Here is a 17,405-nt window from a genome sequence, read left to right as displayed (position 1 = left end):
ACATTATTCATCTCATATGCATACGTATATACTGTACTCTATATCATCGACTGCATCCTTATGTAATACATGTATCACTAGCCACTAACTATGCCACTTTGTTTACATACTCATCTCATATGTATATACTGTACTCGATATCAGCTACTGTATCTTGCCTATGCTGCTCTGTACCATCACTCATTCATATATCCTTATGTACATATTCTTTATCCCCTTACACTGTGTATAAGACCGTAGTTTTGGAATTGTTAGTTAGATTACTTGTTGGTTATTACTGCATTGTCGGAACTAGAAGCACAAGCATTTCGCTACACTCGCATTAACATCTGCTAACCATGTGTATGTGACAAATAAAATTTGATTTGATTTGACTAAGTTTTTAAGCCCCCTCCCATTCATTCCACATGGACAGAACCCTATTGACCTCAGCCAGAGTTCTACTGGGTCCTGAGGCACTGGAGCTCCTGCCTGGCACTTTGCTGGGTCCTAAAGATCCCACTGTTGATTATTACTTACACTTATTTGGGCTTTTCAGACTGCACGTTCAGAGCTGTGCCTGCTATGATCATGTTGTTTGGACCATGGTGGCCCAAAGGCTCATCGAAGCTCTTTAGCATCGGAAATCAATGATGGGAGATCGATGGTGGAATGTTTTTGACAGCCGGACCATAGTGCTAGGAAAAGGGGGTCATGCAATCGTTAGTCTGTCTGGTGAATTCTGGTGGAGAGATCAGAGCTGAACTGGTTTCAGTTGAAAAGTTGGAGGGGAGAAAATGCCAGACTTTTCTGAGGAAGGGCTGGACCACTACCTACTGAATCAAGTGAGGCTCATATGCTGCTACGTGGTGTGTGGTTGTTGTGGTTATCCTGTGTGTTGATTATCGTGTATGTGTGTAATTGTGGTTGTGTGTGTGAGGTGGACCTGCGGCACCGTACAGTCAGCAGGCGTGTTGAGGAGGTTCTGACGGTGCTCAGAGATCTGACCACTGAGGTCAGCAAGAAAGACGGACGCTTCCAGTCCATCGCCCACGCTGGAGTCAACAACGAGAACATCAAGGTAACACAACAACTTTAATATCTTACACAGATGGGCATTCAGTATATCTGTCAATCTACAGAATTATGGGATCCCATCTCAGTGTGTGTGTGTGTGTGTGTGTGTGTACAGGACCAGCCTGCCATGGTGTCTAAATGGGCAGCCCTCCTGAGAGGCAGATGTTCCTTCAACCCAGCCATCCAGGTAAGGCCCACCGTGCTCTGTGTATTAATATTCTGTGTGTGTCTGTGAGGGATCTAATGATTGTGTGTGTGTGTGTAGGTCCTGACTTCCAGCCTGGTTTTGGTCAGTGTTCCGGTGAGGGGGTTGATTGGATATCATCAGCATGTGGCTCGTCAGTGGAGGTACTATTCTCTGACTGGCTCCATTCTCCCCACTCCTGTCCGCGAGCCAGAGAAACTCCACCAATGGCTGGAGCTGGAGAGCTTCACAAGCCCCGCCCAGGACTGGCAGGTGGGATATCATAGAGCAGTGAAAATAGTTAGCCAGTTAAATGTCCTAAATATTCTTAAATAACACTATTTGGTGTGTATGTCTTTTACAGCAGTGGTCATTAGTCGATCTTCAAACATTTCTGTCGCCAACAACAAAAACTTGCACTCCTATTTATATACAACTATTGCGCAATTGGCAGTAGGTGCACTTGATTCAGAAGCCATGCGTACTGGGTAGGCAAAGTGTTCCCATTTTGAACCATTTAATTTGTCAAACTCTGCCTACCTGAATGACCAGGAGAGCTGTGGCTAAATCAAGTACTCCTACTGCGCCGGCCAATCGAATAGCTCAAATCACAGTGCTGACCACTTTCCCCTACCCCACAGCAAAGTTTGATACTGGCCTATGTGAGATTTGGTAACTTTTAAAAACCATGACCAGAGAGACTGTCGAAGAATACATCAAAGAGCTGCTGTTTGAGTGAGTTAATGTTTTAAGTTTTTATTCAGCACTGTCAACATTGTTTTTATTCAACACTTACAAAACACAATATCTGCTTCCCTCAACTTCCACTCACACTGCAGCTGCAATGAATGAGTAGCCAAGTGTATCGATAGGCCTGCATTTTTATTATTAGCAGCTCATCATGTCTATTTTAATATTGAGGATTGTTTGTTTTTTTTGGTCATATAAACAACATTAATTTGTACATAAGCAGTGTGACTCGAGTTTCCCCATCAGGTGGAAGACTGTGTTCCCCTCTCTCTGGTCAGTCTCACTGGAGGAAAGGAGAGAGCAGGGACCTTAAGAGGCAGACCCTGCTCTCTCCCTCCCTTAGCTGAGACTGACCATCAGACGCAGGTATCATCAGTCCAATCAAATAAAGAAGCGAGGAACTACTGAGCATAAATGTTAATAATTCGCAAGTTCTACACCAACTGATCTATTTTGTTATCAAAGTTTGCATTTTGAAACACAATTTTTCTCTTCTCAGACCATATTATCAGGCCAAGCGTTTAGCCAACATGCTGTGCTGTATTAGGCCTACTGCACAAACCTCATTCTTACAAAACTGTTTTTATTAGGGTAATGTTGTATAGGCTTGTTTAAAGTCATGTTTTTGACTGCGAACATGATCTTCACTCCAAAGGTTGGTGACCACTGTTTTACAGGATGCCAAAGTGTGTGTTGAGGGAGACATTGTACCGGCCAAGGTGGTCAGTCTCTTCAGAGAACAACTAGAGACCGCCATACTAACCTGCAGCTTCAGTGGTGAGTGTGTGGCAGGGCAGGACAGGCTGTGGATTTGACTGATCAGATCTCCCACACACTGGAAAAGCTTTCTGTCACATTGAATACCTCTACAAGCAACATACACACACCCACACACTGGCCACAGTGTTGATAGGTGTTGGGCCAGAGTAAAATCTATAAACTGACCGGGCCAAAGGCTTCCCTCGTAGCAAAGGTGCAAACACACACACATTCTAACCTGATCGTGTGTGTGTGTGTGTGTGTGTGTGTGGTGTGTGTGTGTGTGTGTGTGAGAGAGTGTGAGCGAACGCAGGTAAGGTCAGCATCTTGGAGTCTGTGGGTTCGGTAGTGCGTGTTGCCATAGAGACGGTGGAGGGTGTGATGGAGGCAGAACTTGTTCCCACTGTGGAGCTGATCAACTATTGGCCGAAGAAGGCCCGCTGGCCCCGCCTTCTGCAGCGCTGGCCAACCACAGAGAGAGCTCGCTGCATCAAGGTCTCAGCTGGGAAACATGCTTTCTAACCCTTATAACCTTCTACACCCTAACTTACTTTCTCTCTATCTCTCCCTCTCTCCAGTCATTTGGGTTTAACCTCATGGCAACGTCTAATTACCACTGGCTGTTGTCGTTCTCACGGGCGGAGCAGGCATTGCTAGTGGCCGTTGATGAGGACGGTGGTTGCCGTAGGAAGTGTTACCGTGTTGTCAGACAGCTGAAGGAGGACACCTGGTGTCCCGGCACCAAGCCTGTCATCACAGCCTTCCACCTGCAGGTACCCAATCACAACGCAATGTCCCTGCCCAATGACTGCCCCCTTATCATACATCCTCAGTTAACCAATCAACTCTCACCCTTTCAGATTTTCAAGGTTATATTATATATTTCTGGTTTACATGGTCATCTCTCTCTGCGTTTATCCTTCTCGCTCTCTCTGCAGACTCTGTTGTTCTGGTGCTGTGAGAAGTTTCCATGTGGGCGTGACTGGCGCTGTGTAAAGGAGTGTGTGCTGCGTGTAGCCAGGAAGCTGTTGAAGTGTGTGAGCCAGCGCTACCTGAGACACTACTTTGTCCGCTCCTACAACCTGCTGAAATACAGTAACACCACAGAGTTAGACCACACAGCCCAGAAGATCAATGACTTTATAGCCAACCCCAGCCTATATGTCCACTAAACACTGATTATTAACACCAATTCTAGCATGATGTTTTTATTGCTACTATTCTTGTCTATCCTAATGTTGCAAACATAAAATGAATACAAGGTTGTGTTCAGTAGGGCACAGCCTACCAAAACATTTGTAGCAGTAGCTTTTTACTTAGTCAAATTCCTGTACATGCAAATGTCTTTGGTGAATAAAGATGATTCTGATTCATTTTACATCAGGTAATGAACATCCTTATTGAACAAGTCAAAAGTTTTTTTTAAAATTCTGTACCTAAATAAAGTAGTTTTCTTATATTGCATGCATTGTTGCTTCTGTTGAAATTGTGGTTTCCAAAAAAACACCGTTAGAACTGCCTCTACATTTATGATCCAGCAGAGGGCAGCATAGCTCCACTACCTGTTTGTGTGTCCTGCAGATGAGATGAGGGTTACTAAAAAGACTACAGGAGAGAGCTAGTCCTCACATTGCTTCACAGGTAGGGTTGCAAAGGGAGGGTTTACTACCAGAATTTTGGTCACTTGTGTTTTTTGTGGGGGGGGGGTTATCACGTGACATCTAGTGGCCTTTTTTGGTTACTTCAGATTATCACAGGTGTCGAATTATTGCTGGCCCTCTGTGGCCTTATCACATGTAAAATATATATATATTTTTTTAAGAACTTTTGGACAATATGGGCACAGATATGAAAAAATGAATACTATATGAATACTTTTTAAATAACTTACCAAAATTGCCATAGATTAACTGTTAATTAACTAAATTACTAAATTCTGGTAATTTACCAGTAGTGTTGCAGCCCTACTCCCAGAAGACACCTGATGCAGGCTTTATATTGGAAGACATACAGTATCTGACTGAATGGCAAGGGCTGCATGGTCCTCCTAGGCACCCATTTTCTGGATTTTATTAACTTGCCCTCATGCACTGAACTGTATTGGGCTGACGTATACATACCCAGTTTGTTTTGTTTTCCTGAGAGGATGGATATAACATCTGAAGGAAAATAAATGTCTGTAGCCGCCAGTTGATGTGATGAATGACTGCTGAGTAGAGGTCTTCATTGGTCCAATAACTGAATAACCGGGACTCCAGCGGGTCCTGTTTGTCATCGGTTTTCGGGTCTATGTAACTACATCTGATAGACCCGGCCACGGCTCTGAATAGCCTACAGCATATTTATTTTACGCTCATAAGGAATTTATTGACCTTTAGAAAGCTTAGCCAACATATTTAGTATTTTATTAGGATCCCCATTAGCTATTGCAAAAGCAGCAGCTACTCTTCTTGGGGTCCACATGAAACATTACATAGTACAGAACATTAATAGACATGAATGGCTCAGTTTTTTTTAAAGGCACACTTAGCCTACATATCAATACATACACACAAACTAACTAGGTCAAATACAGGGGAGGCGTTGTGTCGTTGCTTTATCTGTTTTTTGAAACCTGTGGAAACAAATGCTGTTCATTTGAGCAATATGAGATGGAACAGTGTCCCATGCAATAATAGCCCTATATAATACTGTACGCTTTCTTGAAGTTGTTCTGGATTTGGGGACTGTGGAAAGACCCCTGATGGCATGTCTGGTGGGGTAAGTGTGTGTGTGTGAGAGCTGTGTGTATGTTGACTATGCAAACAATTTGGAGTTTTCAACACAATATTTCATAAAAAGAAGTGATGCAGTCAGTCTCTCCAACTCTTAGCAGAGAGAGATCGGCATGCATAGTATTTATATCAGCCCTCTGATGACAAATAGTAAGACATGCTGCTCTGTTCTGGGCTAGCTGCAGCTTAACTAGGTCTTTTCTTCTACAGCACTGGACCACACGACTGGACAATAATCAACATATAACAAAACTAGAGCCTGCAGGACTTGAATTTTGGAGTGTGGTGTCAAAAAAGCAGAGCATCTCTTTATTACGGACAGACCTCTCCCCATGTTCACCATGACAGTTTACAATCTAAGGTAACGCCAAGTAATTTAGTCTCCTCAACTTGTTTAACAGCCACACCATTCATTACCAGACTCAGCTGAGGTATTTCTATTTATTATGGATCCCCATTAGCTTCAAAATTAAGGCAGTTATACGATTTAAAAAACATTACAATACATTCATTACATAATTCTCAACACACTGTGTGCTCTCAGGCCCATACTCTACTACCACAAAATCCATGTGTACAGTTGAAGTTTACATACACCTTAACCAAATACATTTAAACTCAGTTTCTCAATTCCTGACATTTAATCCGAGTAAAGATTCCCTGTTTTAGGTAAGTTAGGATCACCACTTTATTTTAAAAAGGTGAAATGTCAGAATAATAGCAGAGATAATTATTTATTTCAGCTTTTATTTCTTTTATCACATTCCCAGTGGGTCAGAAGTTTACATACACTCAATTATTATTTGGTAGCATTGCCTTTAAATTGTTTAACTTGGGTCAATGTTTCAGGTAGCCTACCACAAGCTTCCCACAATAAGTTGGGTGAATTTTGGCCCATTCCTCCTGACAGAGCTGGTGTAACTGAGTCAGGTTTGTAGGCCTCCTTGTTCGCACACACTTTTTCAGTTCTGCCCTCAAAATGTTCTATAGGATTGGGCTTTGTGATGGCCACTCCAATACCTTGACTTTGTTGTCCTTAAGCCAATTTGCCACAACTTTGGAAGTGTGCTTGGGGTCATTGTCCATTTGAAGACCCATTTGTGACCAAGCTTTAACTTCCTGACTGATGTCTTGAGATGTTGCTACAATATATCCACATAATGTTTCTCTGATGCCATCTATTTTGTAAAGTGCACCAGTCCCTTCTGCAGTAAAGCACCCCCACAACATGATGCTGCCATCCCTGTGCTTCATGGTTGGGATGGTGTTCTTCAGCTTGCAAGCTGCCCCCTTTTTCCTCCTCTGTATTCATGTGTCTGTGCCTATGTTCGTGTTGCTTCACAGTCCCCAGTGTTCCATAAGGTCTATTTTTAGTAGTCATGGCTCTATGTAGTACTGTACGCCTCCCATAGTCTATTCTGGATTTGGGGACTGTGAAGAGACCTCTGGTGGCATGTCTTGTGGGTATGTATGGGTGTTTGAGCTGTGTGCTAGTCGTTTAAACAGACAGCTTGGTGCATTCAACATACCTCTCACAAATACAAGAAGTGGTGAAGTCAATCTCTCCTCTACTTTGAGCCAGCAGAGATTGACATGCATATTATTGTTTGCTCTGTGTGTACATCCAAGGGCCAGCCATGCAGTCCTGTTCTGAGCCAATTGCAATTTTCTTAAGTCCCTCTTTGTGGCATCTGACCACATGACTATACAGTAGTCCAAGTGCAACAAAACTAGAGCCTGTAGGACCTGCCTTATTGATAGTGCTGTTAAGAAGGTAGAGCAACGCTTTATTATGGACAGACTTCTCCCCATTTTAGCTACTGTTGTATCAATATGTTTTGACCATGATAGTTTACAATCCAGGGTTACTCCAAGCAGTTTAGTCACCTTAACTTGCTCAATTTCCATATTATTTATTACTATATTTAGTTGAGGTTTAGGGTGTAATGAATAATTTGTCCCAAATTCAATGCTTTTAGTTTTTGAAATATTTAGGACTAACTTATTCCTTGCCACCCATTCTGAATCTAACTGAAGCTCGTTGTTAAGCGTTGCAGTCATTTCATTTGCTGTAGTAGCTGACATGTATAGTGTTGAGTCATCCACATACATAGACACACCGGCTTTATTCAAAGCCAGTGGCGTGCCGTTAGTAAAGATTGAAAAAAGTAAAGGGCCTAGACAGCTGCCCTGGGGAATACCTGATTCTACCTGGATTATGTTGGAACGGCTTCCATTAAAGAACACCCTCTGTGTTCTGTTAGACAGGTAATATAGCAGGGGGTGTAACAAAACAGCCGCCACAATCTTTTTATCATACATTTCTCTCAGCCAATCATCAGTCATTTGAGTAATTTCTGTGCATGTTGCATGTCCTTCACTATAAGCATGCTGAAATGTCAACTTGTTAATTGTAAAATAGCGTTGTATCTGATCAAACCCAATTTTTTCCAAAACTTTACTAAGGGTTGGTAACAAGCTGATTGGTCGGATATTTGAGCCAGTAAAGAGGGCTTTACTATTCTTAGGTAGCGGAATGACTTTTGCTTCCCTCCAGGCCTGAGCTCACACACATTCTAGTAGGCTTAAATTGAAGATATGGCAGAAGTGGCGCTATTATCCTCAGTAATTTTCCATCCAAGTTGTCAGACAACAATCATTTTTTCATCTCTTCCACACTCACTTTACGGAATTCAAAATTACTATTCTTACTATACTATACTATTACTATAATTTGGTGAGATACAGTGCCTTGCGAAAGTATTCGGCCCCCTTGAACTTTGCGACCTTTTGCCACATTTCAGGCTTCAAACATAAAGATATAAAACTGTATTTTTTTTGTGAAGAATCAACAACAAGGGGGACACAATCATGAAGTGGAACGACATTTATTGGATATTTCAAACTTTTTTAACAAATCAAAAACTGAAAAATTGGGCGTGCAAAATTATTCAGCCCCCTTAAGTTAATACTTTGTAGCGCCACCTTTTGCTGCGATTACAGCTATAAGTCGCTTGGGGTATGTCTCTATCAGTTTTGCACATCGAGAGACTGAATTCTTTTCCCATTCCTCCTTGCAAAACAGCTCGAGCTTAGTGAGGTTGGATGGAGAGCATTTGTGAACAGCAGTTTTCAGTTCTTTCCACAGATTCTCGATTGGATTCAGGTCTGGACTTTGACTTGGCCATTCTAACACCTGGATATGTTTATTTTTGAACCATTCCATCGTAGATTTTGCTTTATGTTTTGGATCATTGTCTTGTTGGAAGACAAATCTCCGTCCCAGTCTCAGGTCTTTTGCAGACTCCATCTGGTTTTCTTCCAGAATGGTCCTGTATTTGGCTCCATCCATCTTCCCATCAATTTTAACCATCTTCCCTGTCCCTGCTGAAGAAAAGCAGGCCCAAGCCATAATGCTGCCACCACCATGTTTGACAGTGGGGATGGTGTGTTCAGGGTGATGAGCTGTGTTGCTTTTACGCCAAACATAACGTTTTGCATTGTTGCCAAAAAGTTCAATTTTGGTTTCATCTGACCAGAGCACCTTCTTCCACATGTTTGGTGTGTCTCCCAGGTGGCTTGTGGCAAACTTTAAATGACACTTTTTATGGATATCTTTAAGAAATGGCTTTCTTCTTGCCACTCTTCCATAAAGGCCAGATTTGTGCAATATATGACTGATTGTTGTCCTATGGACAGAGTCTCCCACCTCAGGTGTAGATCTCTGCAGTTCATCCAGAGTGATCATGGGCCTCTTGGCTGCATCTCTGATCAGTCTTCTCCATGTATGAGCTGAAAGTTTAGAGGGACGGCCAGGTCTTGGTAGATTTGCAGTGGTCTGATACTCCTTCCATTTCAATATTATCGCTTGCACAGTGCTCCTTGGGATGTTTAAAGCTTGGGAAATCTTTTTGTATCCAAATCCAGCTTTAAACTTCTTCACAACAGTATCTCGGACCTGCCTGGTGTGTTCCTTGTTCTTCATGATGCTCTCTGCGCTTTTAACGGACCTCTGAGACTATCACAGTGCAGGTGCATTTATACGGAGACTTGATTACATACAGGTGGATTGTATTTATCATCATTAGTCATTTAGGTCAACATTGGATCATTCAGAGATCCTCACTGAACTTCTGGAGAGAGTTTGCTGCACTGAAAGTAAAGGGGCTGAATCATTTTGCACGCCCAATTTTTCAGTTTTTGATTTGTTAAAAAAGTTTGAAATATCCAATAAATGTCGTTCCACTTCATGATTGTGTCCCACAATGTTGTTGATTCTTCACAAAAAAATACAGTTTTATATCTTTATGTTTGAAGCCTGAAATGTGGCAAAAGGTCACAAAGTTCAAGGGGGCCGAATACTTTCGCAAGGCACTGTATACTTGGATGTGTAGTGTCAGTGTTTGTTGCTGGCACGTCATGCCTAAGTTTGCTAATCTTGCCAATGAAAAAATTCATTAAAGTACTTGGCAATATCAGTCGGTTTTGTAATGAATGAGCCATCTGATTCAATGAATGATGTAGCTGAGTTTGCCTTTTTCCCCAGAATTTCATTGAAGGTGTTCCAATGCTTTTTACTAGGAATATTTATGTCATATCTTTGTTTCATAGTGTAGTTTCTTCATGTTTTTCTTCAGTTTAATCACATGATTTATCAATTTGCAGTACGTTTGCCAGTCGGTTGTGCAGCCAGACTTATTTGCCATTCCTTTTGCCTCGTACCTCTCAACCATACAATTTTTCAATTCCTCATCAGTCCACAGGGATGGAATAGTTTTTAAAGTAATTTTCTTAAAGGGTGCATGCTTATTAGTAACTGGGATAAGCAATTTCATAAATGTGTCAAGTTCAACATCTGTTCGCTCCTCATTACACACCAACACATTTTATTTACATCAACAACATAGGAATCACTACAAAACTTATTGTATGACCTCTTATACATTATCAAGCATTACACACATGTTATCCAGATACTGACTGTTAGCACTTGGTGGTCTATAGCAGCTTCCCACAAGAATAGGCTTTAGGTGATGCAGATTAACCTGTAGCCATATTACTTCAATAGTATTTAACATTTTTACAGGAATATGGTTCTGAATATAAACAGCAACACCTCCACCACTGGCATTTCTATATTTTCTGTAAATGTTAAAACCTTGTATTGCTACCACTGTATTGTCTAAGTGAGTTTCAGACATATTCAGAATATGAATGTCATCTGTTACAAGCAAGTTATTAATTTCATGAACCTTGTTTCTTAAGCTACATATGTTAACGTGAGCTATTTTGAGCACTTTTCTTGGATGCTTGCTTGTTTTCATTGCTTTACTGGGAAGCTTAGCAGAAGTAGATATTCTCATGTTATTTATGTTAGTGCAGGGTGAGCTGCACACAGGGAACTTCCTACTAGGACACACCTCCTCAGTGCTAACAGCATAAATCTGGTTCATAGACACATAATTGCTGCATAGAATGTAGGATGTAGGATCAGCAGAGGCATTTAGGGCAGTTAGAGGGATATCAATTAGGTGACTTACATTGTGTCTACCACTGCCCCTGGTATAATGTACATTTGCTAAAGCATTATGATGACTCAGTGACACAATGGTAGGGATTAACTGAGCTGGGGTCATTGATAAGTCAGGTCTAGAACTTAGGGAATGATTTGTACCAAATACAATGCTCTTAGTTTTAGAGATGTTCAGAACCAGTTTCTTACTGGCCACCCATTCCAAAATAGACTGCAACTTGATTAGCTGTGGTTTCTGGTGCGAATATGGTTGAATTATCACCATACCTGGACACACATGCTTTGTTTAATGCCAGTGGCAGGTCATTGGTAAAAATAGAAAAGAGTAGAGGGCCTAGAAAGCTGCCCTGCGGTACACCATACTTACATTTGACAGAAGCTTCCATTAAAGAAAACCCTTTGAGTTATATTAGATAGATAGCTCTGAATCCACAATATGGCAGAGGTTGAAAAGCCATAACACATACATTTTTTCAACAACACGTTATGGTCAATAATATCAAAGGCTGCAGTGACATCTAACAGTACAGCTCCCACAATCTTATTATCAATTTCTTTCAACCAATCATCAGTTATTTGTGTCAATGCAGTACATGTTGAGTGCCCTTCTTTATAAGCATGCTGAAAGTCTGTTAATTTGTTTACAGAGAATTAGCATTGTATTTGGTCAAACACAATTTTTTCCAACTGTTTGCTAAGAGCTGACAGCAAGCTAATGTCTGCTGTTAGAAACAGTAAAGGTCTCTTTACCACTCTTGGGTAGCGGAATCACTTTAGCTTCCCTCCAGGCCTGAGGACAAAGACTTTCCTCTAGCCTCAGATTAAAGATATGACAGATAGGAGTAGCTATAGTCAGCTACCATCCTCAGTAGCTTTCTATCTAAGTTATCAATGCCAGGAGGTTTGTCATTATTGATCGATAACAAAAATAATCCACCTCTCTCACACTAACTTTATAAAATTCAAACTTGCAATGCTTTTCTTTCATTATTTGTTTTTTGTATGCATGAATATGATGTCTCACTGTTCATTGTTGGCATTTCCTGCCTTATTTTGCCCACTTTGCAAATTAAGTAATCATTCAAATAATTGGCAACATCAAATGGTTTTGTGATGAATAAGCCATCTGATTCGATGAAATAAGGAGTTGAATTTGTCTTTCTGCCCATAATTTCATTTAAAGTACTCAAAAGTCTTTATATCAGTGATCTTGGCTTTATAATACAGTTTCTACTCATTTTTGTTGAGTTTAGACACATCATTTCTACATTTGCAGTAAGTCAGCCAGTCAGATGCGTAGCCAGACTTAGTCACTCCTTTTGTCCCATCTCTTTCAACCATAGTTTTTCAACTCATCAATCCATGGAGCCTTAACAGTTCTAACAGTCCCTTTCTTAACAGGTGCATGTTTATCAATAATTGGAAGAAGCAATTTCATAAATGAATCAAGTGCAGCATCTGGATGCTCCTTACTAATCACATCAGACCAACAAATATTTTTAACATCATCCGAATATGAGTCACAGCAAAACCTTTTGTATGATCTCTTATACACTATTTTAGGCCCAGCTTTTGGAACTTTGGATTTCCAGGATATAGCCACTATATTGTGATCACTGCATCCAATGGGTATGTGTAACTTTCGTCATTGCATGAAGAAGGAGTGGACCAAAGCGCAGCGTGGTATGTGTTCATGGTATTTATTTAAACTGAACACTGAAACAAAAGAACAAAGCGGAACAAAACGAAACAGTTCTGTCTGGTGCAGACACGAAAAAACTACCCAAAATAACACAGGTGGGAAAAAGCTGCATAAGTATGATTCTCAATCAGAGACAACGATAGACAGCTGCCTCTGATTGAGAACCACACCCGGCCAAACACAAAGAAATAGAAAACATAGAACTAAAGAAACTAGAATGCCCACCCTAGTCACACCCTGGCCTAACCAAACTAGAGAATAAAACCCTCTCTATGGCCAGGGCGTGACAGTATGGATACAGCTTTAGAACAAAGTTCTACAGTATTAGTAAAAATGTGAGCGATAAATGTGGATGATCTTGTTCCTGTAGTGTTTGTAAACACCCTGGTAAACTTATTAATAACCTGAACCAGATTACAGGCTCTGGTTACAGAGAGAAGCTTCCTTTTGAAGCAGACAGCTTGATGAAAACCAGTCAATATTCAGGTCCCCAAGAAAGTCTCTGTTTACATCACATACACTATCAAGCATTTCACACATATTATTTGGATACTGACTGTCAGCACTTGGTGGCCTATAGCAACACCCCAAAAGACAAGGCTTTAGATGTGCCAAGTTAACCTACAACCACAACACTTCAATAACACTTGACATAAGATCTTCTGGATATGGCTCTGAATATATACAGCAACACGTCCCTCATAAGTATTTCTATCTTTTCTATGAATCTTATATCCTTGTATTGCTACTGCTGTATCATCAAATGAATTATCGGAGTCTCAGAAATGGCTAATATATGAATGTTATTTGATGTTTGCTCATTTTTGATTTCATGAACCTTATATCGAACGCTAGATATATTAATATGGGGTATTTTCAGCCCTTTCCTGTGTAACTTATCAGAGATAGACATAATATGGAAAAGATCAAACAAAGCAAGATACAAAAAATATATTCAGCAGTCCATTAATCAATTGGTGTGTGTGTGCTGTGGGGTTGAAGCTACGAACCCATAGGCTTGGCTCTCTCATCCCTTCCAGGCTTCTGTTATAGTGGATGTAAGCAATGAATCTGCGCGCTCTGGCAGCTTTCATGGCTGGGATGAGTTCTTTTGTCTTCTAGCGTACAGCTTCAGGATAGTCCTCGTTGATAAAGATATTGTAACAATGTGTGCTGAAGCAGTTCGAGAAGCAAGTTCAGGGAGTGAGTGTTTTAATAAAATAAATGGAACATAATACAAAACAAGAAACACGAACATCACACAGACATGAAACAGAAACAATGACGCCTGGGGAAGGAACCAAAGGGAGTGACATATATAGGGAAGGTAATCAGGGAAGTGATGGAGTCCAGGTGAGGGACGAAGCGCAGGTGCGCGTAACGATGGTGACAGGGGTGCACCATAACAAGCAGCCTGGTGACCTAGAGGCCGGAGCGGGAGCACACCTGACAGTACCCCTCCCCGAAGTGTGGCTTCAGACACAGGACGCCGGGCAAAATGAAGATCCCGGGGATCAGGAGCGGAATTTGTCAGTCCGGCTGAGAAGTGGGAGCATGGCGACCTAGAGTGTACATATGTGACACTCCCCCCTCCCTGGTGGGTTCAGCTCCAGCCGCAGGACACCAACCAAAGGGACGATCCAGGGGATCAGGAGCGGACCGGTCACCCCGGCTGATGCACGCGAACCTGTCGCCAGCTGGGGCGCAGCAACCTGACAGACCGTGTGAGGCATGCGAACCTGTAGCGGCTCCCGGACCGACGTCATTCCCACCAAAAAAACAAAAAAACAAAACAATCACTGATGCTTCCCTTAGGTGAGGCCTCATTCTGTAACAATGTGCGCTGAGAGTCGGGAAGCAAGTTCAGGGAGTGAGTGTTTTAATAAAATAAACGGAACATAATACCAAACAAGAAACACTAACAGCATACAGACATGAAACAGAAACAATGACGCCTGGGGAAGGAACCAAAGGGAGTGACATATATAGGGAAGGTAATCAGGGAAGTGATGGAGTCCAGGTGAATCTGACGAAGCCCAGGTGCGTGTAACGATGGTGACAGGTGTGCACGATAATGAGCTGCCTGGTGACCTAGAGGCCGGAGAGGGAGCACACGTGACAGATATACGTTCCTCTCAAGTTCTTTGCTCTTTCCACAACAGCTACCTTGTCCTTGAACCTCAGGAACTTGGACCTGTCACCTGGGCCGGTGGTGGGTTTTACAGTCCTGCGGGCGTGTTTCATCTCAATCTTACTGTGGTCCATCTTCAATTTCTCAGAGATCATTTCCCTCACTTTATCTTTAGAATCTGTCCAGGTCTCATGTGGAGATTCTGCAATTCCGTCCACAACCATGTTGTTCCACCTTGATTGTCCCTAGTCTGATTTATCCGTCATTGTTATCATGGATTCACACACAGAACTGATGTCCTCTCTCAATGACTTACAGATTGCTGTCATCTTGTCGTTCTCCTGTTTCAACTTGAGCTGACCCTGGGAAAACTGCAAACTGTTCATCAGGTCAAGGACCTCTCTGGTCAGGTTGCCCATTGTTTTATTAGTTGAATCCACCAGTATTTGGACAAAACACTTGAAGCTATTTTCTTGTTGTTGTAACAACTGCTTGTATAACTATTTTTGTTTGTTTAAAAGATCCTTCACCTGTGATAGAGAGACACTGTCACGTTGTATAAATGATTGGAGACAGGCGCAGGAATACGTAATAGGGGGTTTTAACCTGTCTGGGAACAGGGTTCCGCTAACAGCCAATGAAATTGCAGGGCACCAGATACAAATCAACAGAAATCTTATAAATCAAATTTCTCAAACATACAAGTATTAGGCACCATTTTAAAGATACAATTCTCGTTAATCCAGCCACAGTGTCAGATTTCAAAAATGCTTTACAGCGAAAGCTCCACAAACGTTAAGTTAGGTCACCACCAAGTCACAGAAAAACCCAGCCATTTTTCCAGCCAAAGAGAGGAGTCACGAAAAGCACAAATAGAGATAAAATGAATCACTAACCTTTGTTGATCTTCATCAGATGACACTCATAGGACTTCATGTTACACAATACATGTATGTTTTTTGTTTGTTGATAAAGTGTATATTTATATCCAAATATCTCATTTTACATTGGCATGTTATGTTCAGTAGTTCCAAAACCTGCGGTGATTTTGCAGAGAGCCACATCAATTTAACTGTTATGCATGGAACTTTAGATAAACCTCTCCTTAATGCAGCCGCTGTGTCAGATTACAAAACAACTCTAAGGAAAAAGCATACCATGCAATAATCTAAGTACGGAGCTCAGAGCCCAAATCGGCCAAAATAAATATCTGCCATGTTGCGCAGTCAACATTAGTCAGAAATAGCATTATAAATATTCACTTACCTTTGATGATCTTCATCAGAATGCACTCCCAGGAATCCAAGTTCCACAATAAATGTTTGATTTGTTCGAGAAAGTTCATCATTTATGTCCATATACCTCCTTTTGTTAGGGCGTTTGGTAAACAAATCGAAACGTGCGTGCAACTTCCAGCGGAAAGGTCGGACGAAAATTCCAAAAAGTTATATTACTGGTCGTAGAAACATATCAAACGATGTATAGAATCAATCTTTAGGATGTTTTTATCATAAATGTTCAATAATGTTCCAACCGGAGAATTCCATTGTCTATAGAAAAGCAATGGAACGGGAGCTACCTCTCATGTGAATGCTTGTGACTGCTGGCATACCTCTGACTCATTCCCCTTCTCATTCAGCCACCCTTCATAGTAGAAGCATCAAACAATGTTCTAAAGACGGTTGACATCTAGTGGAAGCCTTAGGAAGTGCAACATAACCAATATCCCACTGTATCTTCAATAGGGGATGAGTTGAAAAACTACAAACCTCAGATTTCCCACATCCTGTTTGGATTTCTTCTCAGGGTTTTGCCTGCCATATGAGTTCTGTTATATTCACAGACATCATTCAAACAGTTTTAGAAACTTCAGAGTGCTTTCTATCCAATACTTCTAATAATATTCATTAGCATCTGGGACTGAGTAGGAGGCAGTTTACTCTGGGCACGCTTTTCATCCAAAAGTGAAAATGCTGCCCCCTAGCCCAAACAGGTTTTACTAGTCCTCCCAAAAATACAACATGTCATGAAAAGGCACGGGGCAATGCCCCCCCATAAAACACGTATATAAAAACACAGGGATGTAACCCAAACAAAAGAGCGAGGGATGAAAAAACACAGGATGAAACCCGTAATAACAATACACGGGACAAGACCCGTAATAACAAGTGCACAACACCAGCCACGGGACGACATCGGCCTTGAGGACGACCACAAGGATGTGGTACGGGTCGGTCAGGGCCAGTTGCAGCTGCCGAAGTTGTGTCGTCGTCAGATGGACCAGTTGCAGCTGCCGAAGTTATGTCGGCGTCGGACAGGCCAGTTGCAGCTGCTGAAGTTGCGGCGGCGTCGGACGGACCAATTGCAGCTGCCGAAGTTGCGTCGGACGTGCCAGTTGCAGCGGCGTAGGACGTGCCGGTTGCAGCTGCCGAAGTTGCGTCGGACGGGCCAGTTTCAGAGAGCCTATATAGCCATAGACCTCCGGACATGATGCACGGAATGAGCAGCAGTACCGG

At 41.8% G+C, this 17,405-nt stretch overlaps 1 protein-coding gene across 1 annotated transcript; it reads left to right on the top strand.

Moving 5' to 3' along the window:
* Positions 1-364: 364 nt before the first annotated feature.
* On the top strand, positions 365-4,208 carry mab21l3 (mab-21-like 3). The gene is made up of 8 exons (XM_024437848.1): positions 365-824; positions 920-1,060; positions 1,172-1,243; positions 1,322-1,513; positions 2,668-2,767; positions 3,063-3,244; positions 3,328-3,522; positions 3,688-4,208. The coding sequence occupies exons 1-8, from the start codon at positions 777-779 to the stop codon at positions 3,919-3,921; spliced, it is 1,164 nt and encodes a 387-aa protein (XP_024293616.1). The 5' UTR covers positions 365-776; the 3' UTR covers positions 3,922-4,208.
* The last annotated feature ends 13,197 nt before the right edge of the window (positions 4,209-17,405 follow it).

Source organism: Oncorhynchus tshawytscha, linkage group LG26, assembly GCF_018296145.1.
Source record: "Oncorhynchus tshawytscha isolate Ot180627B linkage group LG26, Otsh_v2.0, whole genome shotgun sequence".
NCBI lineage: Eukaryota > Metazoa > Chordata > Actinopteri > Salmoniformes > Salmonidae > Oncorhynchus > Oncorhynchus tshawytscha.
This window is presented reverse-complemented; position numbering and strand designations above follow the sequence as displayed.